Genomic DNA, 13,322 nt, shown 5'->3' with positions numbered 1-13,322 from the left:
GAAACATGTTAGATCCCTCAAAACACTATAACCATCTCCCTCCTAAGAGACTCAAAAGGTCTATGGGAAACAATATTGAAAGGAGCATAACACTCAAGAAAACAAAAAACCAACAATGCATTATGGACTTTTGGAAACATATAAAACCAAGAGGTGACTTCGCTTATCGGCTTCACAGTTTTCTTGCATCCAGGCCACTCTCAAAATACAGTAGCACTAAACTAACTATCCACTAAACTCGACCAAGAAGAGCACAACCTAATAATGAAACCTTTGTTACTTCATAACGTGCCACTAAAAGGGACTGACAACATGATAGACTTTAGTTATCTAGAACTCCTTTATTGATCTTCAATGTCAGATTACAAGAGTAACGATGCTCATAAAAGATAGAAATACGATCTCATAGCGATCGCAGAGATGATCTCATGGCGATCATCTCCTCCAAGCTCATAGCGCTTGAATCACATCAACATCATAAGCATGAGCTCTTCTCTTCTTCTCGGCTCCTCTCTTATACTTCACTTCTTTCTTCAAGCTTGTAACAGCAAACCTTCTGCACCAAACCAAGGCTCTCCTGACTCTTCCTCATTAAACACGTCAGCATCATCACTTGCCACATCAGACCCAATATAATAGAAGTCTATCAATACTTCCCCCATGAAAACAAGCTTGCCCACAAGCTTGGAAGAAGAGAAGAAACTGCTGGCGCTTTCTTTATACTTGAACATCCAAGACTTGGGCCTTTTGCTTCTCCTCCTTCGTTGCCTCACCTTGCCACTGTGAACATAACAGCCACTCCACAATCTTCCATTGTCACGACCTTGTACATTGCCCTCTTCTCGTATTGTAACATATCTGTAAGCTCTTTGTACATTAAACTGTTGTATGTCTGGCCACACACCTCTGAGCAGTTGTTTGTACTTGAACATATATGTCTTCAAAGACTTCTTCTTCTTATAACTCTGTTGTACTCGAACTCGTATCAGATTATCCTCGTGATGCATTAATAGCAAGTCTTTTTCTTGAGGTAACAGACAATTCAGAAATGATGAAACTCTGATTTGTAACAGTTCGGGTATCAACAGCTCAGATTCAACCTTCTCTTCTTTATCATCTCTCCAAATCAACACAGCCACTATCCATAAGCAGATAAGTATGCTCTCATATACTCCCACCCTTGAAAACAAGCTTGCCCTCAAGCTTGGATATAAGAAAATGATAAGAGATCTCTGCCATTCTGGTCTGGTATCTGCCACTGCCATTGAGAAATCAGAGCAAACCCACAGCCACACAGCTCCTCTCTGCTCCAGATGGAAGTTTATGTCGCCAAGAGTAAACTGCGTCCAGCATATTGCTTCAAGTTTCATCAAACGTATGCACAACAACGCTACCCTGTCTCGTTTCCTCTTACTCGTCTCATGCTTATTCTCAAAAACCGCTCTGTGAATATTATCATGTGAAACCCAAGCTCTCAAACTACCACCACTTGAATAAACAGAGCTTGCCGAACCATTGATGATCGCAACACTTGAAAGCCATAACTCCACTTCCGAATTTGTATCCAATAACATCACAATTTCCACTCTGTTGCACGTGTGCCTATGAAGTTCATGTTGGCGTTGATCCAGTCTTGATGTTATTCTCCTACCCACAGCAAACAGTTCAGAGGCATTCTCTTTAATAAGCTGCTCCACACCAAAAGACAAAAGGAAAGTGTGAGGTAACTTCCTAAATCTCCACTTATGCTTCACTTGAAACTTTTCTTCCCGAAATGCAAACTGTTTCAGTCCTAGAAGAGTCCGTTTCATTTGCCTTTTGAACATCACTCCTGGCATATGTGGCTGTCTCATCTTCCTCCAGTGCATAGTATTGTACCAATCCTGCAGATTCATGTTTTTGAACTTGAATTTCCAAGTTTTTACACACTTCCCCTGCTCCCACTTATGTGATCCTCGGTTACGCTTGACACAAGTAAGCTTTGAAATAGCAGTCCACGCCTGAGGCATCTGTAATTTTTCTTCAGTCTGTTCTGCACTTTCTTCTATCTCATGAACAACTTCATTGCTCACCACTGAGTCCGCTTTCTGAGACACTTCTCCTGCATGATAACTTGAAACATGGCCATTTTCACAGTGCAAATCCATCTCTTGATCTGTCGCAGCAAGTGAGTCCTTCTTTATCAACATATTTGTTTCTTGAGCCATTGCATGATTTAATTCTTTCTGCTGCACCCCTGCAACCAAGTCGCATGAAACAGTCTGCTTCACCATTACTGTTTCAGGAACAATCTCGCAAACCAAATCTTTCTGGTGTACTTCTGCAACAGAGGTTAAAGAAACTGCTTCCACCGCTGTGCTATGCTTCTCCACTTCTGTCTCATGAACACCTTCACTGAGAATAATGGATTCATCCTTCACATCTACTGCAGAACAACTCATGGCAGGATCAAATTGAGCTAACAATTGTTGTTTAAAGTCAGCCCAATTCTTGATTTTTTTCCTGCGAAGCATTCCAGCAAGCCAACTACGCACAGTTCCACTTAAATTCAGAGATATCATGCCCAATTTATAGTCATCGTTTTGATGGCTATAATACATATCAGCTTGCACAATCCAACTCTCTGGATTTACTCCATCAAACACAGGCAGCTCAACATGATGACCATTGTAGCTTCTATGAGATTCAGCGTTCAATATCATCTTCTCCGGATCATCATCAGCACCAAACTTCAGCAACAACATTTCTTTCATATGTTTCCAGTTTCTAATAGGCGTCAATGAATCGATCCCAATGATGTACCTCTCAGCTTCATCCACAATGAATCCAAAAGCCATGTGTAACTTCTCGAAGTCAGTGAGTCCCTTCCGAGCAAAGTAATGCTCCATCCACGAAATCCACTGCCTCAAGTCGACATCCGGAAACACTGGAACCGTAACGATTCCCATAACTGCGCTTGAATCTTCTCCGATCGTTGCGATCTGCTTCTCCACAGAATCCAATTGCTCTGCCGTCGCCTTATAGTTTTGCGTCACCAGCTGATCTCTCTGCATCATCCTGTTCGCAACATTTCTGGAAACTTCGCGATTTCCGTAACCTCTGTAACCTTCGCAACCGCTGTAACTACTACCGTCAAACTCAGTAGCGCCTCCGGATAATCCAGTAACAGATCCATCGCTTCTCTCGATTCTCGCCGCCGATTCACCGAACTTCATCATCACCGCGTCAGATTCGATCGAGTTTCACCGCACCAATGATAGACTTTAGTTATCTAGAACTCCTTTATTGATCTTCAATGTCAGATTACAAGAGTAACGATGCTCATAAAAGATAGAAATACGATCTCATAGCGATCGCAGAGATGATCTCATGGCGATCATCTCCTCCAAGCTCATAGCGCTTGAATCACATCAACATCATAAGCATGAGCTCTTCTCTTCTTCTCGGCTCCTCTCTTATACTTCACTTCTTTCTTCAAGCTTGTAACAGCAAACCTTCTGCACCAAACCAAGGCTCTCCTGACTCTTCCTCATTAAACACGTCAGCATCATCACTTGCCACATCAGACCCAATATAATAGAAGTCTATCACAACATCTTTGTGTTTCGTTTTTGAATCAGCGCATAAGATGAAAGAGTTGAGGACAAACAAGATTATCAGGCTAGAAATGGCTGCAACAAAAGCACCCCTTAGCAATCCTATATGATTGTTTCTTCAAAACCGAGTATGAAAACAAATAAAGGCAAATCGAGTATTTTAGTGAAATAAGTACAAATATGCATATATCGTCAGATAATAAACTGGAGACGTGCTGTAGTTGAAGTAGCTCCTTCTAGGTATTAAGTATAGACGTCATTTTCAGTAGTTCAAGACTTTGAAATTTGAATCCCACATGTTCTTGTCACTCATTAATCAATGACTAAACGTTTAAATATATAATAGAAACCATGCATTACCATTCAATAGGATATAAGTTTGTAACATGTTAATTATCCAAAACATTTTAACTAACCCCCCCCCCCCCCTATATATAGTTTTATATGATCCGTTTATGTGATATCTGTTTGTGTCCATATATACAGAGCAGTGGAGCTCACGTCTTGACTCCTGATCAACGATCCTTGTCTTGGCCATCATATGAAATTTCCCAATACTTTTGTGTGCGCGCTAATTAATTGAAAGGTTTTATTGGATCAATCAATTGGGGATAATAATTTTCTTAAAATTTTCATTTAATTGTTCCAAATCAATAAGTTAGGTAAAAAAATAAAGGTGCGTGGTCCTGCTCCTAGTTTTGAATACGATCATCTATGAAAATGGTCCCGTTTAACCCTACAGCCAACGCTCTCGACAAATGAAAACCCAAATTTACGAAATTTAAAAAAGACTTATAAAATTTTCATTCATAGATATCAACATTCCACATGTGCTATAAAATCGCATAGGTCCCAACCGATCGCATATCATCTTAACCAAAAAACGTACTTCTGACTGAGTCCTGACCAAAACGATAGCATGACATCCTGAGTTCTTACGTGGTTTACTATAACTTGTTTTAAGTTTCGATTTGAATGAAAGGTGCTCCTACTGACCAAAATAAAAACATTCAGTTACTTGACATCCAGCTAATTAATCTACTCGATATTTTTTATAATACTTTGATACAAAATATGAAAAGGTCAAAAAGGACGAAAAGAAAGTAGACAAAAGTAAACAAAACAAACAAATGTCCTCCCGTCGTTCAATCAACCTAAGAATTAGGTTTTCTTTCGCATCATGTCTTACCACATTGATAAAATTCCTATATAACTTGTTTGTAGTAGTCACATTGCTTTCCTAAGCTTGTTGAACTTAGAAAAAACTAAAGCAACTTTTTCTTTGAATGGTCACGTCAAACAATCAATAAAGATCATACATCAAAATCAGCATTGTCAAGAATCAACTACTATTGATTTTACATTTCCACCTATTTCATTTCGAATCTATTTGAACTTTGGTAAAATTTAGATGCATATAACATGACCATTCTCCAGCATAATGCGATGTTCTGTAACTATCTCAACAATTTCCAACATAATATTTATCACAAAAAACTACTCACTCTGTTCCTAAAAGATCTATGTTATAGTTTTTCCACACTTATTAAAAAAAATATTTAAAATTGTATTTTCTAATACATTGTTTTTCTTAATTAACTATTTCCAATAATTTTTAACCAATGAGATTTTATTAAACACAATTGTATTTTTTGAAAAGTACAATTTTTCATTAATTAATGTTTTGAAAATGTAAAAAAATGTATCTTTTTGAAACAAATTTTTTTTTCTAAAAAATGGATCTATAAGGAACAGAGGGAGTATTGAATTAGGATTTGGAAACTTACAATGTACACAAAAGAGACAGCTACAAGACAATGTGAATGGGGTAATGTTTTGGGTCCATCTTTTTGTGCTACAATGTTTCCCACTATTGTGAACAACCTAACATGGACTATCTTATTACATTATAATTTGTACTATCCTCATTTATTTTCTTTATAAAATAAGGAAAAAGGTAATTAAGTGAGCACTAAAAGTCATAGAAATTTTCCAAGAGTCCCATGCAAAATTATTTATTTTAAAGCAACCCGCTTTTGTATTTTTTTCTCTATATCTTTACCTTATTTTTTCTTTTCTTTTTTCTTCACACACTTTCTCTTTTGTAATTTTGAAAATAACGATAAAAGGCTAGTTTGACCCTTCTCCCTTCTTAATGACTTTATCTTAGACCACATGCCAACAAAGAAGTATGGTAAAGGCCTAAAGGGCAAACCTCTTGTCCCTTTTACACACACATACATAAACATATACATCTTAGACCACATGCCAACACATTATATGTAATTTTTTTTTGATAAATTTATATGTATATTATATGTAAATTACTCATTTAAAACCAAAACATTATATGTGATATACCTAATTTTACAAAATATAATAAATTTTAACAATTTAATTTATGGATTTTTGCAGTCGTTTTTCAATCCATGTTATCATTACTTACAAAAAAAACTTCAACATATATTTCTTCTTTAAACAAAAGCATCAACATATTTGTCTAAGTTTAATAAATAAATATATGAAAACAAAAACTCAAGTTTTACTTTTCCTGGATTTTCTTCTGGTTAAGGTCCTCACCATCCAGCCATGTTTTCTCACTTTGGTTCCTTCGACCTTGGAAGATGCCACATGACAAGAAGAGGTGGGAAATCCTGATCTGAGTTTGATGACATGGAAAAGGTGACCAATACGTTTGCGCCACTTAAGAGATGACTTGGCACTATTGTGCTCTACGATACTCGTAGTGCTCGTTATAGGGGCTTGCTGCTTCTTACATGTTGAGTTTGTGTTATCTTCACAAGCCTTTGACACTGTTTTCCTCTCCCATGACGAGTTTCCATCGTTTTCAAATTTTATTGATATAAAAGAATCTGAACATACACAAAAAGGACTAATAAGTTCAGTGATACTTGCACAATTAATATTGTAATCTAAATATACATATGAATATATCAATATAACTTACATCATTCACCACAATATACAATATAATTAATTAGCCATAGCCCACAAATCATTATACCGAGTAAAACAAAACTTTCAGTTGGCCGATTTAAATAATGCTATTATATGTACTTATTTCTGTAGAAAAATGTCTAATATATAGATATATGAATGTTTATATACGGACATACAGAAAATTGTTGCAAGTTGCAAACATAAAAGGATTATCGTCTTTTACGAAACTTTGTACATAGCTGTACAAAAATATATGCGATAATTAATCTCGTGATTGATATAAATAAATACTGAATCTTCATTTTTTGAAAAAGGGATTTTTCGTGTATGAACATGAAAAAGAGGAAAAATAAGACTTTGGCAAAACAAGGAAGAAAAAGGCTTTGGCAAAAAAAAAAGGAAGAAAAGAAAACATCCACTTGTAATAATTAAATCTTTGAAGTATGATGATATCGAAGTTAATTGCAATAACATGAATGTAGATTATGAAGTACATATAAATCGTGTGTAGTATATATACATGCATAGTATAATAAAGTTGTGTGTACCTTCTTGGCTTGTGGAGACGTCAAGATCGGAAGAGGGATGGAATTTCCGGTGGTGACGGAGATCGAGGCGACTGAGGAGAGAGCTCAAGGTGAATATCTTAGGGAGGCTAATGATTGGTGAAGATGAAGAGTGTTTGGTTCTTGGTGATCTCTGCTTCGAAGCTAGAACCAGAAGCCTCTCGTTCAGACAGAGAGGACACACTCCAACATATTCTTCCTTTGGATGGAAATAACAGTATGGGGAGCTATCATCTTTGTACATATCCATCTTCACTACCAAAGGAGAGACGAAATAAGAGAGAGAGAAAAGAGAGAGAGAGAAAGAGATAAGATTCGTAACAAATGAGATGTGCTTTAGGTCTGAAATTGAAGCTTTGTAATATATATCAAATTTTGAAAAAGAAATATAAATCAAATATTATATATATTGCATTACTATTCCCAAGTAAATAAGCCTTTTAGTTGCCCGAAAGAAACGAAAGTGAAAAAAAAAGAGGACAAGCCTTTATATACGATTTGATTTTAATTAGTATCTAATCTACAATCCATTAAATAGGCTGATTTATTTCAATTAGTAGATCCTACGGACATCATAATTTGCAGATACTGACATAATCCATTATTTTTTTTTATTTTTGAGCCAAGTTTTTGGTGTAAGTCATGCATCGGCTTATCAAAGAACATATCTCGAGTTTATTTCTGTAAAAAAAAAATTAAAGTTTCATGTATTAAAAGTATTTATGACATCACTAACCGATTTCAGTATCAACTATCAAGGAACATTGATTCAGCAGGGTAATTAATAATTTGTATCACTTTATTGTATCAATTTACCGATTAGAGGAAGAGAGTCCCCATCTTCTTGCCAGATATACAATTAAACAGATACTTGACGATGGATGATTGATCGCATGTGGATCCGTGGCATGTGCATCAGATAGTATTATTTAAAACTAATCAATAATCTAGAAAAATAAATAGAGAGAATAATATTACTCAGTATTCGAAACTCAGAAAATCTATATTCTTCTTTCTTTTTCTGTTTAAGGAGTTTGGACGTTCTGGCCGAGAAACATCCACTTGTAGTATCCGAAACTCAGAAGAGAATGTATCCGAAATGCAAGGGACCTACCAAGACAAGTCATCATTCTTTGATATGTATGAGTGATTTTGGAGGTCTCTCTCTATTCTCGACATGTAATTAAATTCTTTGTCTACACACCTTAACTTCAAACTTTTATTTGGCAGCTATAAAAATTTACTTCAAATTCCATTCGTTTTTATTTGTTAATCTTAAAACCAAATTTGATTCGACAAAACTCTACTATCGTACCATATTACCATGTTTGGTTTATATGAAAAAAATAAAACACCTCTAGTTATAATCTCTTTTGATAGGACATTTTGATAGGACATTTTGATAGGACATCAGCGCAAACGTTGAAGCTCTGGAAATAATTCCATTAAAACTATTAGTCAAAAACGTGTTGCAGCAAATACGTATAGATAAATTTCTTAGGATAGGTTTTTTTAATTTTTTATTACAAAAATAACATTCAATAAAAAATAATCAAAAAATAATTTTTAAATTGTAAAAATATAATTTTTAGATTTAGAGTTTAGAGTTAAAGCGTGGAGTTTTGACGATAGAATTTTAAATTTTTTTAAAAAGATATATTAACACTTCCAAAATGAAAATGAACTGTTTTGGTCATTTTTTTATTGAATGTTATTTTTTGTGACAAAACTTAAAAATGATTATTTGAGAGAATTCCAATACATATATGTTTATATTAATCTAATTCATTTTCCACACAAACCCTTGGAAGAAGATGAAACTTAACCACAAATAAGATTATCGATCAAAAACAAAAGATTATCAATCGATATTTTAACCTTGATAACATCACCTTCCTTCCTCTCTTCTAGTTATGATGAATGCCAAAGAAATTATCTTGTTAATAATTTATATGATCTTGATGTTTGTCTAGATGGATAGTATTTTGATAATCTAATTTTTTAAAATGTCTAGAGATTCTGGGTCTGAAAACTCATATATCTTTTAGGGAGACCCAAACCATTTTAAATTAACTATTTTTATGAGAGCAAAACGTAATTTTGATAGATATAAACACAACTTCATCATGTTAAAGTTTCAGTTAGAAACTCAAAATCAGTTGACTCGTGTGTTTATAAAGATTGATTTAATTTAGGTCATATATTATTTCCGCGCGAGAATTATTAAGTTTGCTTCTCGAATACAAATGGCTATCTCACATCACATGGGCAAAATCTGCACTATCAAGACCACATATCGCTTCATCTTCACTTCTTTCTTCTTTGAGCGAAACAAAAATCAGATTTATCTTAGGGATTGATGAAACTTCCCCCTATTCGCTAATGATCTTGAAAATTGCTCAAATTTAAGTATTCTATTTGTCTTCGCAAACTCGAAATCACGTGCTTATCCAACAAATGGGGAATAAGTAATAATTAGAATTAAAGTTTGGGAGCTAGATTGACCTAATCCATAAAGTTGGGGGTCAGGGGTGTGAGAACATAAAATGTATCCATTTTACGTGTGGGTCAAGATTTTTGAGCGTTCACGTGATCTAAAAAAGGAGAAGGAAGAGACAGGCTTCAATATCAAGAGCTAAAAAACCCTCAACACTTGAAATAAGACATTGGCAGGTGATGTGATTGTGTAGTGATGAGTTTCAATGTATCATCGCTTTTTCAATAAGGCCATCCCACATACTTCCTTTACACTATACGACTCGCAATTATCAAAGTTATTATGTCTTTAACCAATACATCCATATATATCGGCATATGACTTCGTCATCAGTGCTTTCAACCCGATATGGGACCTTTTCGATCCGTGACATAAAAGAATGTCCAGGGCTCAACTTTTTTATGCTGATTTTGTGAAAACTAAGAGATATAATAGTACTAGAAGAACAATCTGAAGTGGTTAAAATCTCTAACAAAAATTCATAAGATTTTGTTCAAGATTATTTTTTAGTTTAAATTGATCAATTTAATTACATATGTAATTCACTTGTAAGAAATTACCTAAAACTACCGGAGTGATTTGATACATTGATCCAAAGAATAAGTGTTATAATGTTGATCGATTTTTTTTGGGTGGTGGGATCATAATATTGCAGTTATTTACTTGCAATATAGATACAGTAAATCTACATACTGTATAAATACCATTTCCTAAACACAACGCTATGCCTGAACATATATTTTAATAAGTTTTTCTTAAAATCAAAATATATTTCAACTATTTACTGCCTGGTTAATTCGCTACAAGTCTTGCTCACTCCACTCCTTGGAAATGGTAGATTTTCACATGGCTACATAGTACATTCCATGTAATATAGGATCTTATCGATTTTAAAGAAAATGAAAGTAGTCATACAAGGTTATCTAGAGAACACATAAATAAATAAACTTTATGATATAGAAAGGAAAAGTAAAATAAACTAAAAAACTAAAAAGAGTGAGCACATGGGAGGAATGGGAATCTTTGGATAGTATTCAATTCATGTTCTTGTTATGGAGCCTCTATAGTATGGGCATAATATATCTGTTGGTCACTTTTCTGTTTTCAGTTTGAATTTTTTTTCCTTCTAATCCTATAGGTTCTTTTGTGTTAAAGTGTTTTTAAATTCAAGCTTTTAGCATCACATGGGAAACACACAAGAAAACAATAGGATAAGACGACAGTAGCGATCGAGATCAGACGATTATGTCTATTTTGATCTCTAGAGTCTAAAGATGTTCTGTCTGTGTCTCAGCTTAACTGATTTACATCAGAAATCGTTAAGAATTATTATTCAATTCAATATTACTCACCAAAGTATCTTTTCTCAGCGAGTTTGTGTATGATCTACTGTTTTTTCGAGCCTAGAACACTATCAGTTGTTGCCAACTCTAATGAAGTTTCTTTTCAGTTAAAAATTAAGTTCCTTCTTTCGGACAACAGTTAGAACTTGTATTTCTTTTCTTCTATTTTTAAATTATAAGTTGTAACCACTGAATTGGTTTAATATTTTTATTAAATAACGAAGCATTAAAGAGGGAAAGTTTCTTTAATCACAAGGAAACCTACGTAAGAGCAAAACATTATTTTCATGGCAACAAGAAAGAGAAACGTTTAATATTGATGAAGACAAGTGAAGAGAATCCGAAACAAATCGCATGGAAGCAAAGCTATACCGTTACTCTCTTCCCTATTTAGCTTCTCATTAGCCACCTTCCTAAATGCTCCTCTCTTCTCTCTGATTCATTTTGACGGAGTTAGAGAGAGTGAGAAAAGGGATGATGGAAGAAGGTAGTCTCTGGCATCAATGGAGCATGATCAGATCTCTGTTAGCCATTCTTCAATGGTGGGGTTTCAACGTTACCGTTATCATCATGAACAAATGGATCTTCCAGGTAAAATAACTTCTTCTAGTACAATGTGAGTTTAGGATTTTTGCTAAAACAATTTTATTTGAAAACCTTACAGAAACTGGATTTCAAGTTTCCATTGTCGGTTTCATGCGTTCATTTCATATGTTCATCGATCGGAGCATACATTGTGATCAAAGTCCTGAAGATTAAACCATTGATCGTGGTTGATCCAGAAGACAGATGGAAGAGGATCTTCCCAATGTCATTCGTCTTCTGTATCAACATTGTGTTGGGAAACATCAGTCTTAGATACATCCCTGTCTCTTTCATGCAGACAATCAAATCCTTCACTCCAGCAACAACAGGTTTTCTTTTAGAAGACTTGCGCAACAAGAAACACAATGATCTTTTATGTTCTGTTCTGATTGTTTTTTTTTTTGTGTGAGGGAAGTTGTGTTACAGTGGTTGGTATGGAGGAAATATTTCGATTGGCGTATCTGGGCGTCGTTAGTTCCCATTGTTGGAGGGATTCTTCTGACTTCTATTACAGAGCTTAGCTTTAACGTGTTTGGTTTCTGTGCTGCTTTGTTTGGATGTTTAGCTACCTCTACTAAGACCATTCTTGCTGAATCTCTTCTTCATGGATACAAGTTTGACAGGTCAGTGTTCTGTTTCTTATAGGTTCAAGGCTCCGGAATTTTAAGGCCATAAACATTTATTAAAAACTTTTATAAATATTTTCTTCATAATTTAACAATATCTCTATGTATATAATTTCCAGAAAAAAAAATCAAAGTTAAAAGCCAATATTTCACTGGGCTATGTCCAGACTTAAGTTTTTGATCTTTAGTTTCACATGATGTCTGTTGAAAGTATGAAACTTAGTGTTTGTTTCCTCCTCATTGTCATAATGTCTCTATATATGTTAGCATCAACACGGTGTACTATATGGCTCCTTTTGCGACCATGATTCTTGGAGTACCAGCGTTTCTACTCGAAGGTAACGGAATCTTGGATTGGTTTGAAGCACACCCGTCTCCATGGTCGGCTCTCGTCATTATTCTCAGCTCAGGTGTTGTAGCTTTCTGTTTAAACTTCTCAATCTTCTATGTCATTCACTCCACAACAGCAGTCACATTTAATGTAGCTGGTAACCTTAAGGTAAAGAACTAAAAACTCACAAACCTTTTTACTTCTTTTGGCTGTTCCAAACAAATTTTGAAACCTAAACTAGCTAGATGTGATGATATGTAGGTTGCGGTGGCTGTTCTGATTTCATGGATGATATTCCGAAACCCGATATCACCGATGAACGCTGTTGGGTGCGGAATCACACTCGTGGGATGCACGTTTTATGGATATGTAAGTCATTTGCTTTCTCAGCAACAACCGGGGACTCCTAGGACTCCTTGTACACCAAGGAACAAGATGGAACTCATGATCCCTCTTGTTAATGATAAAGTTGAGGGTAAAGTTTGAACATGCAACTTGTGTAGTTGAATTCTTCAAGCCTAGACCTACTTTTGAAAGCCAAATAAAAGGAAAAGAGAAAAGATTTAGATTTAATATTGAACCTCCTCAATAAAGCATTACCCTTTTTGTATTCATTTATGCTACTTTATTTCCCAACAAAAATCGGCTCTAAAATTTATAGAACTCGAAAACAATTAACGCAATAGATCGGAGCTACCATGCAGCGTGTGTTACTGACTGAATACTTCAAGTCATAGAGCAACTGTTGAAAGCCAAATAAAAAGAAAAGAAAAATGATTTAGATTTAATATTGAACATCCTCAATAAAGCATATGCC

General features: G+C 34.9%; 2 protein-coding genes across 2 annotated transcripts; one reads left to right on the top strand and one right to left on the bottom strand.

Annotated features, from left to right (window-relative positions):
- Nucleotides 1-5,927: 5,927 nt before the first annotated feature.
- LOC106425961 lies at nt 5,928-7,577 on the bottom strand. Its single transcript, XM_048738059.1, has 2 exons — nt 7,106-7,577; nt 5,928-6,469 (listed from the first exon to the last, which is right to left on the bottom strand). The coding sequence occupies exons 1-2, from the start codon at nt 7,371-7,373 to the stop codon at nt 6,132-6,134; spliced, it is 606 nt and encodes a 201-aa protein (XP_048594016.1). The 5' UTR covers nt 7,374-7,577; the 3' UTR covers nt 5,928-6,131.
- Nucleotides 7,578-11,310: 3,733 nt separating this feature from the next.
- LOC106425931 (GDP-mannose transporter GONST5-like) lies at nt 11,311-13,115 on the top strand. Its single transcript, XM_013866643.3, has 5 exons — nt 11,311-11,554; nt 11,628-11,877; nt 11,964-12,171; nt 12,442-12,673; nt 12,767-13,115. Exons 1-5 carry the CDS (start codon nt 11,438-11,440, stop codon nt 12,989-12,991), a joined length of 1,032 nt encoding a protein of 343 aa, XP_013722097.1. The 5' UTR covers nt 11,311-11,437; the 3' UTR covers nt 12,992-13,115.
- The last annotated feature ends 207 nt before the right edge of the window (nt 13,116-13,322 follow it).

The sequence above is a fragment of the Brassica napus genome, chromosome A8 (assembly GCF_020379485.1).
Source record: "Brassica napus cultivar Da-Ae chromosome A8, Da-Ae, whole genome shotgun sequence".
NCBI classification, from domain to species: Eukaryota; Viridiplantae; Streptophyta; class Magnoliopsida; order Brassicales; family Brassicaceae; genus Brassica; species Brassica napus.
The sequence above is the reverse complement of the archived record's forward strand: the minus strand, read 5'-3'. Positions and strand labels throughout refer to the sequence as shown.